Source organism: Archocentrus centrarchus, chromosome 13 (assembly GCF_007364275.1).
Source record: "Archocentrus centrarchus isolate MPI-CPG fArcCen1 chromosome 13, fArcCen1, whole genome shotgun sequence".
NCBI lineage: Eukaryota > Metazoa > Chordata > Actinopteri > Cichliformes > Cichlidae > Archocentrus > Archocentrus centrarchus.
In genome coordinates, this window is record NC_044358.1 from 28,474,099 (window position 1) to 28,488,492 (window position 14,394).

Consider the following 14,394-nt stretch of genomic DNA (forward strand, 5'->3'; position numbering starts at 1 on the left):
CGTGTGTGTCTTTCTTTAGCCATTTCTCCTAAAAACCCTTAGGAGGACTTGCAATTAGACTTCATACATTTTCATCATCATACAAGTGTTTATCAGTTCTGTGTATTTAGCTTATTTGTTGTGGCTTTTACCACATGCATGTATACCTTTGTAAAGACAAACACTATGTTTTTTTTTTGTTATATGTTAATGTGTTTTCTACATGACAGAATGTTGTCTTTATAATGAGTCCTTACACTGTACAGTCACCATCCACTTCGTTCACAAAGTGTTGAACAGGTGTTCAACTCTTTGTGAATGAAGAGATCGACTCACCTGACAGCAACTCAATGCATTTACATGCAGACTTTCTGAAGTTCAAATTGAGTATTAGAATGATGAAGAAAGGTGACTTAACTGACCTTGAATGTGGCATGGTTATTGGTGCCAGATGAGCTGAATATTTCAAAAAGTGCTGGATTTTCGCACACAACCATTTCTAGGGTTTACAGAGAATGGTTTAAACAAAAAAAAAGAAGAAAATATCCAGTGAGCAACTGTTTTCTGGGTGAAAATGTCTTGTTGATGTCAGAGGTCAGAGGAGAATCGCCAGAGTGCATCCAGCTGATAGGAAAGCAAGAATAACTCAAACAACGACTCCTTACAACCAATGTATGCAGACACACTGAACCTTGAAGCAGACGGGCTACAGCAGCAGAAGACCACACCTTCTGCCGCGACTGTCAACTAAGAACACGAAACAGGCTAAAAGACTGGACAACAGAAGACCAGGAAACTGTTGCCTGTTCTGTTGAGTCTCACTTTCTGCTGCAACATTCAGATGGTAGGGTCAGAATTTGGCACAAACAACATGAACAACTGCCTTGTCTCAATAGTTCAGGCTAGTGTTGGTGTAATGGTGTGGGAAATGCACACTTCGGGCCCCTTAGTACTAACCGAGCATCATTTAAATGCCACAGCCTACCTGAATATTGTGGCGGACCATAATCATTCCTTTATGACCACAGTATACCCACCGTCTGATGCCTACTTACAGCAGGATAATGCACCATGTCACAAGGCTTAAATCATATTAAATTTCTTTCTTGAACATGACAATGAGTTCACTGTACTCTCAATCCAACAGAGCTCCTTTGGGGTGTTGTGGAATGGGAGAGTCACATCATGGATGTGCAGCCAACCAATCTGCAGCAACTGTGTCATGCTATCTTGTCAGCATGAACCAAAATCTCCAAGGAAGGTTTCCAGCACCTTGTTGAATCTGTCATGAAGAATGAAGGTATTTCTGTAGGCAACATGTACCTAAGGAAGTGGCCAGTGAGTGCTAATTTGCTAATTTAACTTCTAATTCATAGGCAAAAGCAGTATAATTTAATGCATTTAATTCGAATTTGCACAGCTCTGCTGGAGCTTTACACAATATTTTCCATATATTTAGCAGTACTCCACAGCACATGTACAGCTGGTGATGGCAATTTTCAGCTTAATCCTTAAGTTCTTAATACTTCTCTAGAGAAATTATCACATGTAGCTCAGCTCGTTGCCATCACTGAATATTTTTTTAATCTAAAATTCCAATATCTTCAAATTAACTGAGACTTTTAATAACAATTTGTATTTAGTAATTCTGATGTAGGGAGTTTGATAAATCAACTGTTTGTTCTCGCTAGTACAGACTGAAAGTAATGCCTTTAATAATCTTGTTTTCACTAAAGCTGCCTTTCCCTTGAAGTGGTCTTTGTCAGATTGATTTTACATCAGCTTTTGGAATTTACCGATGACTGCATTAAATATCATGAGACAGCTTTTTCTACCATTTGCTGTGTGAACTGAAAATATAGGACAAGCTTTGCCCTTGATCTTTATGATTTGTTATGTTTCAGTGAGATGGCTTATGCACAAGCCAGCGGCCTACATTTTTCTCTCAGTATCATTCATTAGTCTGCAAGGAATATATGTATACTCTCCAGGGAGACTCTTGCTCTTTTCTCCACCCCCCCCTCTTTTTCCTCTCAGTCATTTCTGGTCATTCTGTGCTCTGTCATAATCTCTTCTTCCCTCCCACCATCTTTCCATCTCCACACCTATCAAAAATCCTTACTTATTCCCTTTCATTTCTTCCTTCTTCCCAATAATCCCTGACATTCGTAAATCCGACTTTGTGTCTCCTGTGGATAATGACTATGCACAAGAATCAAGTCAAGTGAAACAGGAGGAGGGACCATCAGTCACACAACACCATCAGTTGATGGTAAGCCAGTTCAGACCTTTCACATTCCCTATGCCGTCTTTAATTTGTGTCGCTAAGTCATCATCCATCCACAGACTAAGGTGTCAAACACCTTAGTCTTTCACTATACAACCAATGTATGCAGAGGAGCAGCTGTCAATGCTCACTATACCCTCATTATATTTACTGTGGGGATTGTGGAAAATTCAATGTTGGAAAGGAAAGAAGAAAACTGGATTGCTGTCAGTAGTTTACTTAGAATTTTAATGTGTACATGGAACTTAAAATATTAACATTAAAGTAAATTTAAGCACAAAGCTTAGTGCTTAACAAGTGTGCAAAGTCCTCAGCACACCTGTTATTATGTTTTTTCGTCTTTGCACGATTATATGAAGGTAAACAAAGAGGAAGGTCAAAGGCGATGATGCAAAATTTTGATGCGAATGCGAAAGAAGGCCCTGTTCTCTCATTTGCTGAAGCCACTGTAAGTTACAAGAAAATATTAATAAATGAATAAATCTGTGAGCCTGGTGTTTTTGTGAGGATGTTAAGAGGCTTTCAATGGATTGATTCTTCTTAGCAAAGTTACATAAAGTAATCAAATTAACAAGTAATTTTAGTTCCCAACATCATGTCTTTCAGGGTGCTATTTTTGTCATTATGTGAAACCTGCCTGAGAAACATTTTCCAAAATAGCACCAAGTCACTAGCAAGCCTGAACACACTTAATTTTCAGAACTGATCCAGGAGCAGCAGTCAGTGACTTTTCACAAAATCTAAGGTTATTCCTGAAGGAACTTAGGCAGCAATCTACACTCAGAGGCCTCACAGGCTACAGCAGCAGAAGACTACACCAGGTGCCACTCCTATCAGCTAAGATCAGGAAACTGAGGCTAAGATTTACACAGGCTCACCAAACCTTTTGAGGAGTGCATCCTGGATTCAACCCACATTTATTGGAGGTGTTCTTTGGAAGTGGTACATATAGGCTTAAATATATATTTTTAAAAAAATCCAAGGCACCCCCTTTTCAAAAATAAAATTAAAATACCTTTAGTTTCATGGCAAAGTTATGTAAAAACCCAGCACACAGGCCTTCATCAGGGAATAAAACAGAATCCACAAGCACACTGAATCTTTTCTAATGGCAAGTCTTATTGATCATGACATTAACAACTATATTCCTTAGCCACTTAAAAGGGAATGGCAAATCTTAATTAAATATGATAAAAGACCACCCCCACCCCAAAAAGCACAATAGCTCAATATTTTACTTTAAATTTCAGGCCAGGCTGTATAAAACATATTCATACTAGGACAAAGTTTGGTTGCAAAATTTAGCAATAATCAGCACAAGCAGCACTCTGAAAGTTTAATATTTACTCAAAATTCATCTCTGTTATTCTGATGCACAATCCAGGAAACACATGTGAGAGGAGAGGTGCAAACTGATATGTGGTTCATGCAAATGAAGGAGGTGAATCTGAAGCTGCGTTCCTACAGCATTTGTGGAATGAGTCTCACATATCAGTTTGCGGGCAGCACGGTGGCGCAGTGGTTAGCACTGCTGCCTCACAGATAGAATACCATCTGGAAGGCCTGGGTTCTTTAAATTGTTCACCATCATCCTACACTGTAAAACCTAACAGTATATCTTAATAAAAGAAATACGTTTTTTTTTAACTTAATCTGCTGAAAAAGTTGGAGCCACTCATTCCCACAAATTAAAGAGAATTAAAAATGAATTGTTGAAGTTCTCACTCAGTTGTTTTGAGTACACTTAAATTTGTTGAGTATTTTAAGTTGTGGTAATATAGTTCCAGTTAGCTCCACTGAGTCATTTTCTTGGAGTTTACCTTATATCATTACAAAAAATGTAAACACCACTTCATCTTTCACCTTTCTGTTGTTGTTTCTATTTCAGTTTTTAAATAATCACATACCAAATATGCAGATAACTGTTAACAATCCCCCAGAGTGTAAAGATTTGATGTTGGTCATATCAAAAACATAGAATAATTAATTAAATCAGTAACCATTAAATAAGTTGATTCACGGAAAATTCACTATTTAATTGAATAATGTTTGTATAAGTACATTTGTAGATTTAAAATATAGAGGCACTCATAAACGCCTGGGTGGCTCAATGGAAGACCAGGTGACCATGCATGCCACATAGTGCAGGTTCGCATCCCGTCCTGTGTGTGGTAAATTCCCTGTCTCTCTTCACTGCTGACTGTCAAATCCCCCCGCCCCGCACACTTAAGAAAAAAAAAATGGCAGTCACGGTATGTTTCCTTTTAATTAAATCAGAGCATTTTTGGCTTTATTCATCCAAGCTGCTTTAACACAAAATATCTGAGCTACTTTTACTCAATGAGTAATTTTTTCATGCTTTAAATGTTTGAGTTAATGAACTTAAATGATTCAAGGCAATCGGTTTCCTCAAATAATTTGAGTTGAACTAACTCATCGGGTTTTACAGTGTATCAGTTTTGAATTGTTCACAGTTTTTACCTAATACCTGAAAAACATGGAAACATAATCACATTCCCATTTGCTTCTTCCTAATTTGACATATGTTGAAGAATTTGGATTGTGGAGAAGCAAGATATTATTAAGCTCTTTTATATAAACTGAGGTTATGTTGCGAGGATGTTGGCTTTGTGCAAAACTGTACAACCTTATAATATACAGCGCTCCCTACTCTGAATGTTTATCTAAGCCTTTTATTGGTCTTGAGTGCATATCAACAAGAGACATTCATGCTGTGTCTGTAATGACCCCCCTTGTTCACACACTGATAATGTGCTTCACACTCTGTAGTAAAAAATTTTGAGACACACAACATCCATTTCAACATCTACTGTATATAAAATGTTTAGCTTAAAACAATATGTGCAGAAAGTGCACATGGCATGACAAGAAATCTAACCCCAGTTCCAAAAAAGTTGGGATACTTTGTAAAATTTAAATAAAACAGAATGCAGTGACATGCTAATTTTATAAACCCACATTTTATTCACAATACAACATAGCAAATATATTAATGCTTAAACTGAGATATTTTACTAGTTCATCAAAAATATTAGCTTATTTTCAATGGATGGGCAACAGAAGGCTGGAAAAGTAAGTGGTGCTAAACAGCTGGAAACAGCTGGAGGAACATTTTGCAGCTAATTAGGTTACCTGGTAACAGGTCAGTAACATGACTGCATATAAAAAGAGCATCTTAGAAGTAAAGAGAGGCAGAGGTTCACCAATCTGCTACAAACTGCATTTACAAATTGTGGAACAACCTTCCCCAATGTAAAAATTGTAAAGACTTTGAATATCTAATCATCTATAGAACACAATATGATCAATAAATCCAGCAGCTGGTCTTCTCAGTTCCCAGATGTTTACGGACTGCTGTTAAAAGAAGAGAGGGATGCTACTCAGTGGTAAACACGACCCTGCCCCAACTTCTTTGAGATGTGCTGCTGCCACCAAATTCAAAAATATTTTTCTTAAAATATTTCTCATTTGGTATGTTTTCTGTGTTATATTGTATATAAGCGTTTATGAGATTTGCAAATCTTTGTGTTTTGTTGTTATTTACATTTTACACAGCATCCCAACTTTTTTGGAATTGGGGTTTGGATGTCTTAGAAAAATGAGAAACTGCTTGAGGGGCAGAATGAGGGTATCATACAAAACCCTATAAACTCAACAGTGTTAATGCAACAGATAGCTGAGGCTTCACCTGCAGTGTAACCACTAAATTCAACTACTCGAATGACACGACTGCAGGTTCTGAAGTTTGAATGAGAAAATTCAAGGACACTACAGCGTGTCTGTATGCTTTTTGTAATGTGCACCATCTGACTATTGTGAGTGCCAGTGCAATCGGATACAATGTGGTAGGACAGGTGCTACAAGAACACTATGGAAATCTGCTACCCGTCACCTGTTACTACTTACCCATGGAACACTGAGCCCTCCAGGATGAGAGGGTTAAGGTGTACACGTGTCAAGCATGAAGAGCTAAACACTTCAAAAAGGGAAAGCAATGGCACATCATTGACCTAAACATGATGCAGACAATATTTTGACAACAGAAGGGGAAAAAAAAAGCAACTTGAAGCATTCCATATTTGCATCTGGTTGCATGTATTATGCTGATTAGCATTTGTTTAATTAGCTTGAGCTTGAAATGGAGACTATTTAAAACTGAGTTTGTACTGCAGATTAAATCAGCAAAATATACTGCCACTTTAATGAAAGCAGAACAAACACACAACTGATTACAAAAGGCTTACTCAGAGACTAAGAGGGGAAATACACAGCAGGGGCTCAGGGATCAGATTTTGCAAACCAAATCAAAGGTCAAGACAAATATTACTTTAAATATTTATAATTAAATTGAAGAATTGTGATGTTTTCACACTGTACATGGACCTGGTGAATACTAGCTCATAACAGCTTGTTGACAAACGCATGACACTGTAAATGTTACATGATTCTAATAAAGCTCCGCTGAACTGTGCAGAAATTAGGGAGGAGGGGACAGACTGTGAGGAGAGGTGGGGGGAGAGAGAGAGAAGGACGCAAGAAAGGAGACAGAATGAAAGAAAGAAGCGAAGGAGAGAGCAGCATAGTATGAGAGACACCGCGTAGGCTCGTCGTACCGACGTCTGTCTGTCTGCAGCCAGCCGAAGAAAAAACAAAAAAAAGAAAAAGAAAGGGAAAAAACAAACAAACAAGCAAACAAAAAAAAAAACCGCTGACCCCTTGGAGCGCGTCTAACGCCCCGCATCTCCAAGCTGCGTTTTCACCGACACGCAGCCCACATTACGCAGTGAAGACATGTGTCACGGGACTAAAATCCCTGTGTAACTTGGACCACTGTGCCTGAGAGTTAGCGTGTAGTCGGCTGGAAATGAACTGTGAAGGTGGGCTGCACGTCGGCGCATTCACGATAAGACCCGGCGGTTCCGCTCATCACCAATCCACATGAGAAGTTTGACAGGAGCAGGTTGAAGGGAGTCTACCCGTGCTTCCTATAGGCTGCTCAATTTGCTCACTTAGCTCGACCACTTTTCCACAGGACACTGAGGTGAGTTTTTATTTGTTTGTTTTGCGTCGTCCTCGTTTAAAATAATTGGTTTTTATTTCCGTCACAGTAGCAAGTGAATTAAATCACACTTTTCAAAATATCTGCATTATCTCTAAATTATCTCGTTACGTTCCGACAATGTATTTTAAACCAGATTCATCTAGATTTTAATCAACGAAAACAATGAAATTGAAGTTTATGCAGGTCAGTGAACGGCACTGGTTAGCAGTGGTACAGACTATAAGATATGCAGGGAATTTTTTGAGGGTTTTTTTCTTTGCTTTTGTTTTTGTCACACGGCACCTGCAGTACCTGCATGGCATCCTGACAAAGGAGGCGTAGAGCAGCATCCCGAGTTTTAATCTGCCAGAGATGTTTCCTGCGTTGAAACATGTTCCTTTGATGAAGCTTGACCTGATTAATAAGGCATCATGAGATGTTGCTGCTTTAAAATACCACCTTAATAAAGGTCTCAGAAAGGACGTTCATAAATTGCTGGAATAGTGCTGACACTAAGTCCTCCTGTAGGTACTGGGTACTAGATACTAAAATATTTGAGCTCTCACTTGTAGTAGATCATATATGTTAACTGTCTCCAGAACTGACAGGTGATTTAAATATTGTTTAAACTATAGCAAAGATGGAGATGGATGGAGAGAGACTGGAAGGTCCTAACTTTATTGTTTCCAAACTTTTCCAACATCTACATCTAAATGAAAGCATTGAAACATTTCCCATAAGATATGTGCTGTTAAGCCTGTGCAAAGTGTTGATATTTTTACACGGGCAGTAAAATACCATAAGTGTGGTGTTTCATCTATCCACTGTAATTCTCACTAAATGCAGTTGGTGACATGGACATCATGGAGGTATAAAAATATATATTTTTTTTACCCCCCCACACGATGTTGCCTTTAAGCAGCACCTTTGATTCCAGCAGGAAATCATTCGTTTCTGTTTAGATTACCTTAGATTTCTGTTATGAACTGAGATTTTACAAACAGAATATAAGAGAAGAGCACATATGTCTCCCGCGCTAATAAGAAAGAGGTAAAGAACCAGGCTTGACGAGTAAGAGGGCAGCACATTCAGTCAGTTACTGCTCATGTCAGGTCAGATGACAGTATATGATTGAGCGGATACTTTGAATGGCCCATGATATTTAGGCGTAGTTTCTGTTTATGCAAAATAGATATGTGCTGAAATCTCACAACAGTGAGTCCATTTTTCGGTAGTGAATAAAAAGGTTGTGTTAAATGCATTATAAAGCTTGTACCGAGACATACAGTATATTGTTTTATGTTTTTTTTTAAAACGCTGACTTACAAGTCACCTTATCAACCTGACGATTCAGAAGCTGAAGCCATCCACTTCTGGGCCTGTTGTAGTGACTGCTTTTAGATCACTTTTTGAGATGTGGCCCAATACTGCCACATTAAATGCTGTTTAATGTAATACTGCCAGCTAACTAACTTTGGGATTTTTTTTTCAGAACCTTCTGTTTGTGTGGTCACTGTTTCATGAACTCAATGAGCTACTGTTGGTCCAGAATGTAGGTCAGACCTGTTGCAATTAGCCAGCTCCTGTAGTCTGCTGTGAAAACCAAAAAGAAAAATCATTCAGAGAGAAATGTAAACATGTTGCATGCAGTACTAACAGCAGTGCTGCTGACATAAATGGTAATAGTGTTAAGTTAGTCTTCTTTTCTGCAACGCAATTGTCAGCTCACTTCCCTGGAGCAATTGCATTCACTGTTTCACATGACTGCTGAAATGGACTGAGGAGGGAGGAGAAGAAAAACGTGAAATAAGCAGGACAAATGTGAGGAGCTAGAGATAAAGAATTTATACACAGGCAGAGAAAGGGTTCAGAGACGGAGGAGCAGTGAGAGATTTAAAAGGAAGGGGTAAACGCAGCATCATTTATTTTATTTATCTATCTTTAGACTTACCTTTTTTGTTTTCGGTTTTGTAGTTTACCATGCAATACGTTCTCTGCAGACTACAGCTATTTTTTTTTTTTTTTTTTTTCTTTTTTTGATCCACCAGTATCTAAAAATGACCTCTGTGGCTGATTTACAGTCACTGCTTCACATAAAATTTCACAGAATGAACAGCATTATGAAACGCTGCTAACAAAAGTTATAGAGATATTAAACACTGTGAGGCTTTTACAGTGAATCAGCTGCTTTCACAATATGTTGATTTGCCAACAGCCAGTGAGACAAATGAGACAAATAAAAAGAAATAAAAAAAATTTAGATCATAAAACAATGAGGCCTCTATCTGTTTAGATTTATCGTAAGAACTGGAACATAAAAACATTAAAATTTTTGCATGGCAGCTATAAAACAACAGAACAGTTAGCACAAGTGTGAGTGTATTATAGGAAACCCCTTTTTTTGTTTTACCCACACTGATAATCCTGATAAGCGGGCGGTATCCTTTCCTATGCATATTATATGTTCTTTTACATTATAGTTAAGCTAGTCTGTAAAAGAGAAGTGCAGGTTAATGACATGGCAGCGTGCTGACCATGCTGGTTTTGGTGTACCTGACAGGAAATCGCAAGGATGTTTTTTTTTTTTTTTTAAGGCCTGGAGTTGTGCATTTCATGACCTTTATTACAAGATAACTAACTAAATAAATAACAGTTATAGCCTGACCCATTTATTGGCAGTCCAATATTATTAATGGATATTGGCTATTTAAATGGACATATATAACTGAAAATTAAAAAAATAAAGAAGGGACAGGGCAAACGTCGTTCAGCCATGTTTTGAGTGGTGACACTGCATAGTGTGTCCACCAAAGGACACTGTGCAACTTCCCTGTTTGTATACACACCCTCAGCTGAGCTGAGCAGAGAAAATGAGTAAATAAATAACTACACGTGACAAATGTTACCTAAATCTGTTTATGCTTCACACATCTGAAAGGAAAAAGAAAACAGTTGATATATCAGAATATCGGATTTTTAAAATGCAGCGGCTCTAAAAACAATACCTTTAAGTCCCAGTGGATAAACCAAGACAAATACCCACTCCCTTCACATCATGGCGTGGCCACTTGATGCACAGATTACTGACAGCAGAGTCATGTTAGAGCAAAATTAGATCAGCAGTTCAGTCATTGTTCTGGCACACTGCAGTTATCATTAAGTAGGATTTTCTTTTGGCTGATTTCAAACACATTTTCACTGAGTTTATAGAAAACCTTTCCACATTGACAGCATGCATTGCTGGCCCCCAGAAGCATCTGTTTATCTTCTAGCAAATCAAATTACCTCTGATATGATTTCGTTGCACAGAGAATCTTCGACTTAAGATTACAGTCTTAACATGCTCCACAGCCTGGGTTTATGCCTCATTGTATTCTGTCTTGCAGCCTGTTACAGCCTCTATAATCCAGCCGCCCTTCCACTGAAACCATTTTGATATGTTGGAATTTTTCGTTTAGAGGTTTTTGTATTGTTTCGATATTGTGGCTTAAAATAGCTGACTGAAAACAAAAGCTTTTTTGTTCTGCAAAACCACTTCACCTCTAATAAAGCAATGTTGACTTCTTTTTATTTGGGATTTCAGTTTTAAGATCTCTAGAATAAAATAAAGAATTGTGTTTTTATGTTTTGATATTTTTTCTCTCTTTTTTTTTTAATGATTATGAGTCAGTCTCCCCTCTGCTGGCTGCTACAGACATGTTTCTGTTTTTTTGTGCTGAGGATGAGAAGTGGGTCACATGCTTGAATTATCCATTTGCAGGGTTGCATGCCTCAGTGCCAAGAAATTGCAATACGTGGGAGACTTCTGCTAAGAAGACGCAAATACATTTGTGGAGGATGGAAGAGAGAGCTGAGCAAGGACACACACAGGAGAACGGAGGCAGTGATTGTGCAGCCAGACAACCCCGCACCTCTCCCTGCACCAGTCTGAGGGTACACACGCACTACCATGTCCTTGTTGTAGAAGTAGTGAGTGTGTGAGTGTGTGTGCTGTGGAATCACATGCTCTCTCTATGTATGCTTTCATACATGTGTGTGTGGAGACCTGAAATAACTAAATAACCAAATTAGAGCAGTCCAATAATCCAGCAAGCCACTTCCTATAAGAATGATTTGCAGTACAGTACTGTGCAAAAGTCTTGAGCCACCCCCCTCATTTGTTTATATGGAAATACAGTATATAAGAAAAGCAGGTTGTACAATTTTAACTAACTTAAAAGTCAAGTGACCACTTCACATGACTTCTTCAACACAGCCTGAACTCTCTTGGGCAGCATTCTACTATTTTGTTTAATTAGTCTTCAGGAATAGTTTTCCGCACTCCTTGAAGGACATTCAGAGCTCTTCTTTGGATGTTGGCAGCCCTTTGTCCTGTTCTCTGCCAAGATGATCCCACACTGCTTCAGTAACACTGGGGTCTGGGCTCTGGTGGGGCCAATCCACGACTGATAATGCTCCATTGTATGATTTTCTATTCAGTTATGCTTTTACTGCATTAGCAGTGTGTTTGGGATCATAGTCATGCTGAAAAATAAAGACATTGTCAATCAGATGCTTTCCAGATGGTATTGCATGGTGGATCAAAGTCTTACAGTACTGTTCTTTATTCATAATTTCATCAGTGTTGACAAGATTCCCAGCACCACTACCTGAAATGGAGCTCCAAACCATGACAGAGCTTCCACTGTGCTTTACAGATGGCTGTAGGCACTCACTATTTTACATCTCTTTTGGCCTTCTCTGTAGATATTGACAACCATTTGAATCAAAAATTTCACATTTGGATTAATCGCTTCATAAGACCTGTTGTCCGTCTAGTGCTTGTGTAATTTGGCATACCTCTCTCTGTTTCCCTTCGTTAAGAATGGCTTCTTAACAGCCACCCTTCCACTGAGCCCCCTCCTGATGAGGCTTCAGTGAACAGTAGCTGAATCACCTGAAGGGCCAGATGGATCTCTCATGTCCTGTGTCAGGTCTTTGCTGGATTTCTTTTCCTATTTCTAAAGGCCATGACTTTCAGATACTCTTCATCTGCTGCACATAGTTTTTTAGGCTATCTTCTTTTGTCCCCCACTTGTCCAGTTTTCTCTGTTTTTTGAGATATGCCAAGTTTTCATCTAATAGCTCTTTGGGAATCACCTTGTTGGTGAAAAATACTATTTTATGCCTGTCAAATTGTGTTAGCGCTGGGCTGTTGCATAGATTCAATTAAAGAAATGGGAACAAATTATGTGTTTTTGCAAGTAGCTGCTAGCAACTAAGTACCTAAACACAAAATTTAAAACTGGTTATTTGCTGCTATTTGTAGACACAACACTGATTCATCCCTTGAGTTAGGTGCCTTTTTTGTGCTTGAATGAGTCATTGGTCAGTGTTAAGTTGTCAAGTTCTGCTGGCTTAGGCAAAGCAGAGGACCCCAAAGCAGGACTCAGAGGCAGAGCTTATACTTAAGCTTAAATTTTATTTACAAAGTTGAACATAAAGTGAGGCTGGTCAGGAGCCAACAGTACACATTACTGAACTTGAACATGAACATAACTAAGAACGTGACATGAACAAAGAATGTGGCATGAAACATGAAGTGCACAGCAGGGCAGTGATGACAACACTGACCACACAGAGACGAGAACACAACGAGGAACAAGTGAGAACACAGACAATATATACACAGAGGGATAATGAGGGAATGGGCAACAGGTGAGATGACAGCTGACCACAATAACATAGACAAAACAAGGGGAAGCAAAACTAAAACACACAAAGAAGACAAGACTATCAAAATAAAACAGGAAGTGACCAAACCTAACACACACCCAGACCTAACACAGAAAACCTGACAGAGGGAAACAAACATTACACAAGGAAACAATGGGAAGGGAAATTAAACACAGAAGGGCCAAGACATGGGAACAAAACAGACAGGAAGATAAATGAAGAGAAACCTGAATAATATACAAATAACTAAACAGACAGATCACCCAACAACAAACTGAGAAACTAAACTACAAGAAACACAACCCGGAAAATATAACAAGACAAAACTACACAAGACATGAGACAAAGGACTAAGACATGAGAACAAAACAGATACACTATAACAGAAAACCACGGTAACCTAAAATCCTAACTCATAACTCAAAACATAACTCAAAGAAACAAGGCGCACTGGGCCAGTGGCCCAGGATCATGAAATAAGTTGCTTAACAAACAAAAACAACAACAAAACATTCCTCTGAAAATGATTAGGTACAATGACTGGACTCAGCCTTTCATAATACTTTGAGCGGCCTTCAGAAAGCCTGGTGAAATACTGATCCTGATGATATTACAAGTCTGGGTCCTTGGAGGCAAATTATAAGGAAATGAGGGGTGTCTCAAGACTTATGCACAGTACTGTATGTGTGCATATTTAATACCGTATAGTGTAACTTTTGACCCATCGTTCTTAATAAAAAGCACAATAGATTGCCAGAGGGAATGAATGAATGAATCATCTTTTCTCTTCTGCTTAATATGCTGTTCCGGCACTCTCACCATTGATCTTCTCATGGCAGTAATCTCTGTTTGTATAGATTTAAAGCCTTCCATCTCTTGGATGTCATCTGTTGAAGAGTTTCATTATCTCAAAGCACAAAACACTACCTAGTAGCTACCAAACAATTTTCCAGTGTTATGAAGCAACTTCATCCTAAGTACACAGTGTTTTCTTCCTTATAAAGTAGTAACAGCTTATTTGTCTTTAACTACTTTACTTCATGAAGTGTGCCTAAACCATTTTTAAAAATTACCTTATTGTTCGACATGCAACAGCTCACACCCATAATTCATCTTTACAATATTGTCTCAGCAGACAAAGGTAAAACAAGCCGGATTTCTTTGTTGCTGAACAGTAAAAATTATCCAGCGATAAAGATCCTCAAGTCAAGCATGCCCAGGGTAATGGTTTTCTACTTTAGCTATTTCATATTTTTTTCTTTTTTACAATAATCTTCCTCTTGTGTCTTCTTGTTGCCACAGTGAAAATGTAATAACGGTTATCAACGTTTCTTTCTGAAGTAAGATTGAC

General features: G+C 38.4%; 1 protein-coding gene across 1 annotated transcript in view; it reads left to right on the top strand.

Annotated features, from left to right (window-relative positions):
- Nucleotides 1-7,003: 7,003 nt before the first annotated feature.
- LOC115790152 (solute carrier organic anion transporter family member 1C1-like) overlaps nucleotides 7,004-14,394 on the top strand; it is a 48,697-nt gene continuing 41,306 nt past the window's right edge. Inside the window, exons 1-2 of the mRNA XM_030743824.1 lie at nucleotides 7,004-7,328; nucleotides 11,089-11,261. Of these exons, the coding sequence (XP_030599684.1) occupies nucleotides 11,166-11,261 (96 nt within the window). The 5' untranslated portion in view covers nucleotides 7,004-7,328; nucleotides 11,089-11,165. The remainder of the gene's footprint in view (nucleotides 7,329-11,088; nucleotides 11,262-14,394) is intronic.